The sequence below is a fragment of the Diadema setosum genome, chromosome 15, assembly GCF_964275005.1.
Source record: "Diadema setosum chromosome 15, eeDiaSeto1, whole genome shotgun sequence".
Classification (NCBI taxonomy): Eukaryota; Metazoa; Echinodermata; class Echinoidea; order Diadematoida; family Diadematidae; genus Diadema; species Diadema setosum.
The window spans coordinates 24454791-24468471 of NC_092699.1; the positions used below are offsets into that span (position 1 = coordinate 24454791).

General features: G+C 38.4%; 1 protein-coding gene across 1 annotated transcript in view; it reads right to left on the reverse strand.

Moving 5' to 3' along the window:
• The window catches only part of LOC140238924 (GTP cyclohydrolase 1-like), a 55459-nt gene extending 42294 nt beyond the window's left edge, over positions 1-13165 (reverse strand). The window contains exon 1 of the mRNA XM_072318821.1: positions 12563-13165. Within this exon, the coding sequence (XP_072174922.1) occupies positions 12563-13022 (460 nt within the window). The 5' untranslated portion in view covers positions 13023-13165. The remainder of the gene's footprint in view (positions 1-12562) is intronic.
• Between the last annotated feature and the right edge of the window lie 516 nt (positions 13166-13681).

Sequence of the window (13681 nt, forward strand, 5' to 3'; positions counted from 1 at the left end):
ATTCTCCTCCACATCAACAGAATCCGCATCTTCTTGAACAGCTCTACGAGCCTGAGACCTAGTCACAACACAATCTGGGAAAATCCCAGGAAACTCCTCCTGCAACTGCTCAGTTTCAGCAACCACCACTGGTTTATCCGAAACAACTGGAGACACAACCACCTTGTCCCCAGCCAAGTCATTCCCCAACAAAAAGTCAATGCCTACCATGGGCAACTCAGGAACAACTCCAACAGTGACAGGACCAGAAACTAGGTCACACTTCAAATCCACTCTATACAGCGGAACTGACATATAACTGCCATCAACAGTCTGAATCAAGACTTTTGCATTAACTGCACTATCTGGTGGAAAAGTCATACCACCATCCACCATCAACGACTGAGAGGCCCCCGTATCCCGCAGGATGACTACTGGTTTACCTGCCTCACCAGAAGTACATGGGGTCACCTCACCATCAAACAAAAAGCTACGATAGCTCTCATCCACCTGCTTCAGCCTATCTTTGAATTTGGGAGATCGACTTTCAATGGCCTGTGTTTCACTGAACGGGACACTGTTTTCGGGTAGGACACTTTTTGACATGACAAATCCCATGTCCTTCTTTGTTTTGTTTTGCAACTTCCAACACTGTGACTTTACATGCCCTGTCTTGTTACAGTGAAAACATTTGATGACATTTGCACTTGTACTGGACCCTTTGTCAGATTGAGGCTTTGGTGCCGATGAAGTTTCAGAACTCGTGCCTTTTTCAGAACCAGCATTCTTTGGATTGCTCGATTGATTTTTGTCTCTCTTATTTCCAGAGAAATTCCTGAAAGGTGGTCTGTTGTCATTTCTGTGGGTCAGCTCATACTCATCAGCCATAAAGGCTGCTTTATGCAAACTTGTCACTTTGTGATCTTCCAGATGCAACCTCACACTGAAAGCAACACTCTTTTTGAATTCTTCCAAGAGAACAACCTCACGTAGGTTATCAAAATCCTGATCCACTTTCAAGGATCTGTACCACCTATCAAACATCATTTCTTTTTCACGAGCAAACTCAACATGTGTCTGGCCTGGTTTGCGGTACGTATTTCTGAACTTATGTCTGTACGCCTCTGGCACCAACTCATAAGCATTCAACACTGCCTTCTTGACTGTAGCATAGTCACGTGATTGCTCTTTTGAGAGAGATGAGTACACATCGGCTGCTTTGCCGACAAACACACTTTGAAGGAGCAAGGGCCAAAATTCCTGTGGCCAGTTCAAACTGTCAGCCACCTTCTCAAATGACACAAAGTATGCATCAACTCTGTTTTCCTCAAATTTTGGCACCAATCGAATGTTCTTGGCCAAATCGAATTCAGGGGGAGCCCTTTCACGATTTTCAGCAATCTGTGCATGAGCCAATTCCATTTCACGCAATTTCAGTTGTTGCTCCACTTCAAGTTTCTTCATTTCAATTTCTCTTTCAATTTCTAATCTCATCTTCTCTTTCTCCATTTCTAATTCCCTTGTTCTTTCTCTCTCCTTGATTTCCAATTTAGCAAGCTCAAGCCGTGTTTGATCTGACATTTGAGCTTGAGCTGGAGTGTCAATTTCTTCTTTGAGCTCCATGTGACCAGCTACTAAGTCAAGAATCTCTGCCTTTCTTACACCTTGTGGAACATCAACATTCAAATGCTGTGCAATAGCAGTCAAATCACATTTGCGTAACCTTTGCAAATCTTTGAGGGACAAATCTGTCCTCTGAACAAATGCCTGAACATCCATTGTACTGATTGACATTGTCACATGTATTACACACAATGTACAATTGAACAGTCAACTCACTGGTATTTTGTCTGTACCAATATACTAGATTCCGGAACGTTCCAAATTCTAAGTTTTGGCTTTACATTCACTTCTCGGACACAAGCCCCCAATTTTGTTACGACCAAAATCACTCTGAGAATGATCGCACAAAAGAAACAATCAACTGATGTTCAGGCGGTTTATTAACAGTGATATTGTGGGTACAGACTCGTAATCGGTTTTCACATCAGTACAATAATGATCACTATAAACAAATATAAGTCAGTAATGGAATCACTTACTCACTAAATCACGAAATCCCTACAGTTTCCTGGTAGTGTCCAAATACGATGCTTGATGCACAAATGAATGATCCGTGATGCACCGATGAATGATTCCTTCGACGTAAATCCAGAGGCACAGGTTACAATAGTCCGCGTTATAAATCCAGGGTATAGTCCACGATAGATGTTCACGGCGAAACGCGCAGAATCCAAACGTTGTGACGACCACGTCCAGTTGATGCGTTTAATGATGATTCACTTTATAATGTCCAGCGAGGAATCCAGCCCGTCACAGCTTTGCCGTAACAATGTCCGTTGACACTAAAATATGGAGTCTATCTCCAACGTCGGCAAATTAATTCTCTGCAGGCAAAATGTCTCCCAGGCCTTATCTCCTCAAACACAGTTTGTATAGCAGGTCAGCAGGTAACACAGGACTGACTGTAACAAGTCGTTTCAGAGCCAGAAGTGACGTAACTCTCAGAGCAGAGGTGTTGGGTACTCTGCCTACTGCAGAATTTCTCCAGCTTATATACTATCCATTCACCCCTTTCTAGTACATTCTGTAATTTTCTCCAACCTGGGGCTACATACCTGAACATACTAGCAAGTCCAAATTCCAGGAATCCTGGATGACTCACTGCCTAATATGTGCATAACATCATTGCCAAAATTAACTACCAATCACATTGGGTTACAAGGGCAGTGCCTCACTCAGCCAGCACTTCCTAGAATTTTCTGGAATGGGTTAAATCATTCTAGATTGAGTGAGCTTTAATGTATTTCCTGTCACATGCATACATGTACATGTACATAAATACTTGTGTGTACATTTGTGACAAGAAGTTTTGAAGCCCTCACCTAGTGCCATCACTTAAAGCAAACGGAATTGAAATCGGGTTACAAATGGCGAAGGAGTAGCATTTTGTAGCAAAATGTACAATACAGGTGAAAAATCAAGGTCAAAGGTCAAAGAAGTCAAAGGTCAAAATTCTGCGTAGAAGTTTCGAAGCCCTCACCTAGTGCCATCATATAAAGCAAACGGAATCAAAATCGGGTTAGAAATGGCGAAGGAGTAGCATTTTGAAGCAAAATGTACAATATAGGTCAAAGGTCAAGGTCAAAGGTCACAACTGAAATTCTGTATAGAATTTTCAAAGCTCCCATGTAGTGCTATCACATAAAGCAAACAGAATCAAAATCGGGTTAGAAATGGTGAAGGAGTAGCATTTTGAACATTTTGATCACACACGGACGCACACATGGACGGACGGACGGACACACGGACGGACGGACACACGGACACACACACGTACGGAGCCCGTTTCATAGTCCCCTGCTCGAACTCGTTCGGCGGGGACAACAAAGTGATCCTAATAAAAGGTAGGTTCCACCTTTGATACATCACTTTGATACCTATCTTGGCCATTTCAAAAGCAATTGCACTTTCAAGTGCAAAATTGCATTCTGTATAAAACTGAAATTGAGACAAAACAAACAACCATTACAAGTTTTAAATGCTTTACTTTCAAAACCACACTGTATGACAGAAAATAGAAAACAACAGAAAAACAACATGTGAACCATTTTGAACTTTGTGAACTTTGTGGAAAATGCCATTGATAGTCCCTAGTGATTCAGCCACTTTTTTTTCTGTGTAACACAAACAAACACACACACACACACATACCTTTAATGCATCTCTGGGCTACACCTTTGTTCAGTCATATAATAGGCTCATTCACACAGCCACCTATAGGCCCATTCTCAGTAAAAGCGTTCAAATACGGAATTTTGGTGTCGCCGACATTCCATGACAGTTTGCGGTTCCCTGAAACCTATTAGATACTATTTAAATGTTTATTATATATCACGAGGACTTTATTTGTTAAAAATAAACACGATCAAATGCGGTTGTCTGCCTTTTTGTATAAAATTTTGCTGTTAAACTTCGTTAAGACCCCCAAAACGCAGTGTCGCCGGCTATTTCAGAAGTATGTTTTATTGCTCCTCTCCGTCCACAAACACACTTTCCAAATATCATTTTCATGGACGATGAGCATATCATATGTGCTAATCACAATACTCAAAAAGTTCCAAAATTTTTATTGACTTCTTTTTTATAGCCTTTTGAAACCTGTCGCCAAATTCACTGCCAGATACGTTACCAGTTTCTTTAGTGTTACAGCATTGGGAAAATAACAAGACTATGCAATGACCCTGTGTATATGAAACCCTGAGGATATACTTCATACACTGCAAGTACTTAGATTTTTTGTGCAACAGCTCTTTATTGAGAATACGGTATAATGTTTGAAATATCGGTTTTCTACACTTTTATTTGGACAGATACGTTACATACTTTTCACGCCACCCACTGCGACAGATATTGCAATGTCAGACAAATTGTATATTATACATTACTCCTCGGAATGACGCATCGATTCAACATTAAAGTTTAGTACTTAAAGTGAGAAATATTTGGTAGATATCGCTCTCATAATAATATGATCGACCATATACGTTACCCCAGATACGTGACCGAATTTTGCTCATTGGTCTTGTGCTTTCTGGGGATCAAATCTGGTCAAAATTCATCCCTGCACATTACATGCTTCGTTTTGTTGGACCTCAGGATTATATTCTTACATCAAAAGGACAGAGAGGTGAAAAAGAGCAACACTTCCACATGATTTTTCTTTGTGCGTCAGTGTCTCACAACTTAATGCCAAGTTTTCCGACAGATACGTTACCACATAATCAAAATGCTGAAAAGAAATTGTAAATGTGTTTACAAACAAATCGTTGTGTGCTCATAAACTCCAAAGTTCTATTCTATAAAACCCAGCCACTTTCATATTCTACGCAACAACTTTGAACGTTTATTTTACAAGACGAAGCTAAGATTCAGTATATCAGTTTTTTGCCTTTCAGATTTAGCAGATACGTTACGTATAATTCAGGGCACCCACGGTGACAAATAATGTTATGTAAAACAAAGTGTTCATAAAACAAGTCTGCATAGAATGACGCTTCCATAGAAAATTAAAGTTATGTTCAAATGAAGAATATTCAGTAGAAATCGCTCTGTAACTTCACCGACAGATTCACTTACGGTACGCCAGATACGTTACCAAACTTTGAAAGAGTAAAAAGTAGTTTATGAAACGCTTCCGAGAAAAGTTTCAGTGTTCTGTTGCATATTTATTCTAGTGTTTTTCAACATATGAAGAACTACTCAAGATTCATTGATAAGTTGAACAATTATTTATTCATTTTCATTAAAAGGGATGAGCCAAATACGTTACCATAGGTCAAACAACTGTTTAGCATATCGAGTTCATAGAGACTGTACCTATTTCCTTCTAAGTGCCTGCAAAAATATATTTTTCAAACCTTGTTTGCATTATCCATCAAAACTTAATTAATATTTACAGTCAGATGGATAAATACATTCAGACGTAAGATGAGAATATTCTGTGAATGAAGAACTCAGCTTTCACATTTAGGGCTCTTTTCCACTACATTTCATAGTTTAAATATTACGTACAATGTTTAAAATGGTTAATTTGGGCTTACATCATTCATTTTTACATCAATTCATGAGGTAAATAATTAAACAGGTGATATCTATTAATTCATACACAACTAAAACTATTACTTATATTTTACCAGATACGTTACCAAAGGTGATTCGATGTTTTTCAATAGTTATTTCCCCAGGAAAGCAATTCATATTTGTTTCCTGTGGAAATTCCAGATCGGATCGTTCCCTTTGCATGATTTGTGGGATTCGAAACTTTATTTGTAAGCGAAATTTGCTAGAAATACAAAGTGAATCTAAAGGTTATATTTCATTTCAGCAAAAAGCATATTTCAACCTACCACACAGAAATAATTTCTACCAATTACATATGTAGCAAGGGATGACAACATCTTTACCTCTTGAAAACCCCCAATATCTTTAGGGGGGACAGATGTCTTTTCCTGAACAGAAATTGGATCAAAACAATAAATTTAATTCAGAGTTAGGAGTCCATTACAACATGTAAATTTGCGGTAACGTATCTGATTGGTGATCAAAAATCATATATGATGCTCTATTTCAATTCATTTTTACTCAATGAATGGCCATCATTTAGAATGTTCCACTTTTTGTTTCGTATTTGACCGGTTTTGAAGTTTTCGAAAACACATCTTTGAATGTATTACTTTGTGGTTGATTTTTCGGTTTTACTCACATGGAATTGAACACTTAATCTGAGAATGGCCCTATAGTCATAGTTGTAACGAGCCAACCTCGTTACGGTCCTCTACTAGTAGTTTTATTCATGCCTTCTTTGTTTGTATTTCTTTCATCAGTAACGAAGTAGCGCCTTATTCTATTTCATCACCTATTCTCTCACTCTATATCCTTTCGCCTGTTGCTATGTCTAATTTCTTCTCTTCACTCTCCACCTCTTCTCTTCTCTCACTGCTTCAAAATGTAAGATGAATTGTAAAGTCGCTAGAAGTTTATGCTTTGGCTGTGAATTGTCATAGAAGTCATTAGAGTTACTTTAGTCACGACAAGCATATAACTCATAGCATAACTGATCCGAGAATAGAAATCTGAAATTTAGTCATTGGTCGGTATTCCAATATCGAAGTTTAGGACACTAATGACCTATAGTTGACCTACGATACTTAGCTGAATTTGTTTTGCTTGGATACGTGTTATAAGTATAGAAACGGTTAATTCACATTGCCCACTCAGCAACTTCATACATTCTATAAGGCACTGAAGAATGTAGGGAATACCCGTTTGTTATGAACTGACGGCCAGGAATATTTTAATAATTGAAGGATTTAGTATGTGTAGCGAATATTTGAGTGGTAACTTACCCCATGTTGACAGAAATATGAAGGAATATGGAGTTTGAATACGATATCTTGTCCTGTACGAAGAATCCAAACACTGCCGATAGATGCGAGTACTGCGTAGTGTTCATTCAGGATTACAGACCGTCCCTCGTTCATTATCTTTAATATTTTGGCTGTCATTTTAATTCATATCCAAAATTCCCTAAATTCTCAATCTTTCAGAAAAATAAGGTGGAAATACTCATACATACAGAATACTTTTGTGATAAATACGAATTTTATTACTCCTCGAAAGCTAACTTGCAAAATGATATAAGTTTGCATGCAAGCTTTGGCTTCGCATCGCTGTTATGACGTAGCCACGTCAGCGTGTGATTTGGATCCTTCGTGTGTGAAAATTACTACTATTTTGTTGATTCTGGTCAAAAGTAGAGAAATTTGGTTTATCATATGTATCTGGTCATTTGATAAATAACGCATAATTTATTGTAACACGGAACCCATATTATGGAAAGTGATATTTGTCAAGATAATAAGATATTTGGGACGTCTAACTAGCACAAAATCCACGGAGTGTACAAGTTCAGCGCTTAGCGCATACCGTATAGCTACCTCCGCGTAGTGATTCCCTCGACGTCCGCATTAAGCCTATATTTAATGAGCAGTAAAATTTTTCAGTTCGGGAGGAGATCCCGGAGTCCGCTCCAGGTAACGAGCTACTCTCTGCTCACTCCTCAACACACTACTTTCTTTCTCCCTCCCCCTCCCCCTATGTAGAGGAGACTCTTGGAATTCTACTCCAAGTATCGAGCATCTGCTCACTCCTCTACATATCAACTACAACCCCCCCCCCCCCCCCTATGTCCCCATGTAAAATTTCAACTTATGTTTTGGGATCTTTTGGTAAATTCAAATTCTATTAGAGTGTAGAGACATGCTTGGTATTAGTTTCAGGAAATATTACTGTTAGGAATTCTGGCGAGTCATTAACCAAGTCGGAACAAAGGAACTTAGGCACATGCACAAATCAATATAGAGGAATCCATTTTTAGAATATACGAAGTGGTTTGTATAGGCGTACATGAATAACTTGAAGATAGTTTTAATTACTTCAGGCGTTTAGTCTCATATATATGAGTATGTAACAGTGGCGATCTACTTGGAACTCTGTAAAAGGAATATTAAACTTTGATTTTTGTTTTTGTTGAACCTGAAATCTGAGTATTACAACCTTGTGTCTTTCTTTGTTTCTGTGTACGACTCACTTGACTTAGTTTCTATTTTCACAACCCATACACAACATACACATCTACTACACACATACACACACACACACACACACACACACACAAACTGCACATATATTCCTCCCCTTGTATATTCCATCTTCCCTCCACGGTCATATACTTTGACCAAGAACTCATCCCCACCGAGACTATTAGTTTCCGAAAGGTCGATTACACTCTGTATATGTTTTTACCGCTCGGACATTTGGGCTTAACATCTCGCCCACGGAGTTGATCAATCTTTCCGGAAAACACACAACATCTCCACCACTAATAAGTCTCGGTCATTATTATTTTATTCTGTGGTAGTGGCGACAGTGCGCCCTCGACCAACAACAAACAAACAACTCAGAAGGGCGCCACACAACACAACACATAGTTATTTAGATCATGATTTGAATTGCAATGCAAAAACCACTTTTTATGTGTGTGGACATAATAATCACGATCACTAGTGAGATTCCAATCAAAATCTGAACACCACTACATGTACAAGTGCAAAATTTCTGATATATTCATGCTTTTTTCTGAATAATATAATAATCACTTGCATTGCAATATGGGAATGCCCTGCAAATCCCACATTTTTTTTTAATATCCCATAATGCAAGTTTAACATATCTGATCTAGTTGTGCTTCTCTCTGAATATTCACACATTGCATTGCAAAATGTGAATGCTGTGTGAGTCTCTCTTTTTTTATATCCCATAATGCAAGGTGTATCCCATAATGCAACATTTCTGATATAGTCATGCTTCAGGTCTCGCTTCAACCAGTGCAATTTGAGTCATGATTTTTCTTCATAAACCTGTGCGATTGAAGTCGTGATTTTTTACTCGCCTGCGTATGTGTGAACCACGGAGCTAAAAAGTGTGATTGGATTTGTGATTCGAATCACACTTCTCTGTGTGTGTGAATGAGCCTTTAGATTGTTTTATGTACTTTATATTCAGCAAGTTGGTCTCTGTACCCAGAGGCTCTTAACAGAATAAAGCTTTGTTTAGCATTTTAATACTTGCATCTTTTATACCCATGCAGTCAGACCGCAACGTCCTGAAAAGCCTTCGCATTTATCGTACGCGTATGCATGGACCTCGCGGACATGAATACGTAATGAGCTGGGAGACCACATTTTTAGAGTGTCTGTAAATCTAAACGACATTATCAATCTTCATGATTTATATATCGACAAAAAGCTGAAGAGTTGTACTTTGATGAAATTCGACCACTTGAAAGGTTATGACATATAAAATATACTGAACAAGGAAATTATAAAACACAAAATTTGCATATTTTTCATTCTTCTTAAGGGGTACACTAGACCGACGAAATTAAGGTGGACCAAAATGGAAGAGGTATAAAATGAAAGAGGAAATATCATTCTATGAAAACATAATGACTTTATGTGGACTGATCCTATGAACGGGTCAGGTTGGCGAATAAATCATTGCGTTGCACAGTTAATTTTTGACGAGATTTCAGTTTGCCGCGAATACGCGTTTCTGATTGGTTAATTCCCTCCGAGTGGAGAGTTGAACGCACCTCGCGGAATGACAGTAAACGTGTACTCTCACAGAACTATTTATATCTGTGTGTACTCTACATAACAGTAATACACTGTGTGTAGATGACAGTGTAGGACCCTATATGGTGTGTGTGTGTGCGCGCGCGCACAATGTGTGTATACGCGCTCAGGTTCAGGCAACTGCAGCTGGTGTAAGATCTCCACGTAAACAACAAGAACAACACTCCACTCTGATCGAAGCTCAACTTCGGCTTGAACTTTTTTTGCCGGCACAACTATATAAGAGCAGAGTGCATTAATAAGTAGCATACAAATCAATAATAAAAGATCTAGCACTGTGTTTGCACACATGAGTTCTTTGGGGCTCTCTTTTTGATATTAGAATAATTATTCCTTATTAATCCACTGTATACATCGCTGAGTAATTTATCTAATGATACCCTGGGAGCGCATGTATCTCAAATTGCCACACTATGATTTTTACTCGACGAGACTTGCAATTTTTATTGTTTTCTAAGCGAGGGACCAATTCAGTTCTTAGTGTGCTATTATAACAGGTATATCTAAAACGTTGACTATCATTCATGTGGTGATTCAACCTATGAACGGGTCGGGTTGGCAATAAATAGAAAGCCTTGTTCTAATTTGTCTCAGGGTCGTTTGGAAAATATCGATATAATGCATAGATATGAATAATGATATCATAAGCTCATTTTGTATAATGTAAGCATTAAAAGGTGTGATTTATTTCAAATATTCACAAACCATGTCAATTAGTCACGGATAGTAGATCTTCATGTCGCCAATAAGTGAATCTCGTAGACCATGCACTTTGTCTCTGAATTATCTCGCAAAATCTCGGGTGCTGAGAAGGACATGCGCAAAAACCTGCGCGTACGATAAATTTTTGATTTGAGCTCATTAACAGCAGCGTTGCGGTCTGACTGCATGAAGGTAACTCTATTATACAAACTATGTAAGTTAGGACACACTCAAGGTAGTGGTTAGAATACATACTAATTTACCTCCAATATTTCCAGGTAATACTGTAATTTCCTGGAGCACTTTGGTTTGTTTTTTTTTTCACTACTCTGAGTATTTAGAATTCTAATAATTCTGTGGTCACTAGGCACAATCAAAATTGTTATGCTCATTTACATGCACATACACAAACATCATACAATTGTACACAAACATCATACAATTGTACACACACACACACACACACACACACACACACAAAGTTGTTGTTTTGGGGGTCAGAGTACTGTTGTTTGTTTTTGGGGAGGATTTTTTTGTTTTTGTTTTTTTTTAATACTGCAAACCTGTGCTCTGGCAGAGGACACAAGTCTGCTACCAGACATAAAAACCTATCTATAGGTGTCACCTACTCCTTGTCCCATACACAAATTGTATATTATATAGCACACACTCAAACATTTATACAATGTACACCCTGTATGTAGGTGCCTACATAAATCTGATATCATTATCAATTATCTTCAATTTTGTTTGTTTTTTTTGCCACCAACATACTGTGAATACCTTGGGAATATTCAGCAACTTACGATATATTCCCAGATGTAATGAAATTTGGCAATGTTTTACATATCATGTCATCTCTATTGAGAATTATAGATTATATTTGACATACTGTATAATTTACTGCAAACCACTCTGTACCTGGAATTCAAAATATTTTCCTTTTTTTTTTCATGTTTGAAACCTTTGGAAAAAAACAATACATTCCTCCAAGGTGTATATGCATTACCATTTTCTGCTTCAGTGTACTCATGGGAGCAAACTTCTTCACAGTGATCAGGTGATTTTGAAGATTATTAAATGTTCATTTAGACTCAAACTGCTTGATCCTGCATCAATACTCCAAAACTCTTTATATTTCTCTTCTGAATAGCTTAGCCCTATTGGACCTGCTTTAACTTTTTAGGTTTTATTATTTTTCTAAATTTTTTCAACCTCTCTTATTACAGCTTGTTATTGTAACAGAAATGCTGACCCTGTTAAACAGTGTCCAGAGCATCTGGTCCTGAGCTAGCACTAGTTTATTTATAGTCTAAGTAGTTACACACAGATACTAAAAACTGGAAGAAGAGAAACAGGTATTAAACTTCTCAGGGAAATTGCAATACCAAAAGCAAAATTTTAGCAGTAAGAATTGGCTATTCAATTTGTAATTCTATTACATGCAGTACTTAGCATTTAAAGTAGTGGTAGCCTCATTCCTTTTATTTCAAGCTCATATCATGTGCACATTTCAAAAATGACCTTTCTTTTTTATCAGTTGAGAGTTTAAGCATTTATAATTTACCAAACTATTCGAACAAAGAATGAACTTGTAGACCCTATTGTATATGTAACCAAGCATGGTCATTCAATATCCAATTGGGCTGGCTGGAGAAGTATCCATTTCATTGTTTGATATACACTGATTAAATGCATTCACATGTTTTTTCTGACATTATTGCCAAATACCTGGTTTAAACTTGAAATGAACTTTGTTGCTGCTCAGTTCAGTAGACATGCTGGCAAAAATCCTTCATAAGGATTACATGAATCATCATTTTATCAAAGATGCTTATCTCAGTGAACTTACAATTAAATACAAACCAAGATGCCTAATATCACAAAATTAATGATCTTTTCTGCTCATGTGCCAAGAAGGAATTTACAAATTGACTTATTCATTGTTTTGCATAAATTTTACATGTCATTCAAATAAATATGAAGGAATATGCCATATAAACCACTCACTACGTAGTGAAATAAATTTAAAGGGAAAATGCACGGAATGAATAGAGCCCTACCTTCAATTTTCTCTTCATATCCCTTCGTGAAATACATCATGGCTTTAGCTGCTCTCTGCGGCGTCTTCATCAGACCCTGTCTCGCCGGATCTTCTCCGATGCCGCGTATGATCGAATTGTATGCGCGCTCCAAGGCCGGTAGCTGTAGGTCAGAATCCTGGCGATACAAACTGGCAAGTGGTTGTTGGGAATATTTTGAAATTTCGCGTCCATCTTTTCGACTTGTATCGTCTTTTTTCTCTTCAATCGTCCCGTTCATAGCTGATGGCTTCCCTTTCGGTAAATGCACGGCACCACTGTCTTTGATGGACAAGTTGCGAGTGCTCGCAAGCAGCTGGAGATCGGCCTCGTCTGGAGGCAGTCCGTTCGGTAGCGCTACGCCGCTACTGCCGCCGCTGGTCTCTTCATTCATACGTGTATGGGCCGCACTGGACGTTGTGGTTTGATTGGAAGACGACATTTTTGCAGCGGGTTTAGCGCACTAAGTGGCGGCAGAATGAAGGGCATATACTCTAAAAAGAATAGATTCCGATTCTCTGACCATGGACTTTTACACCTGATTGCTGAGAGGAATGTACTTAGATGACTGGCATGGCATAAAGAAGGTAGAGCCTGTGTGCTGTACTGTAATATACTCGCGCCGTCCTCCGATTGCGATCGTAAACATACTTCGCGCATGTGGGATCTACGCGTACTAGTAATTTACGGCTCGAATGCGGGGCTCGCTGGGGGAGGGGCGAAGGGCAAAACAAGGTCGTTGCGCATGACGCATGTTCTGTCAATAAACCATTTTAATGCTAATTCTGCACGGTATACTTGCTCCCTCTCTCTCTCTCTCCCCCTCTCACTAAAGGATTACTATTTTATATACCCATACACTCATATCAGATTCGAATACTATACAAATAGGGGCTATATGTTGCCCTGAGAGTTTTGTTAAGACTATGGTGACTCCAAGTGAGCTTTTCACTGAGGGGCGCAGCCCGAAGTGGATAGTTCTTTTTGGAGGCACCGAGGGTGATGCCTATAATTTTTACAAGAAATTCGAAATTAGGCAAAGTATATTTGTTTTGTATTTTGGTTCAAAAATTTAAACAAAAGAAGGGGAAATGGGGAAAT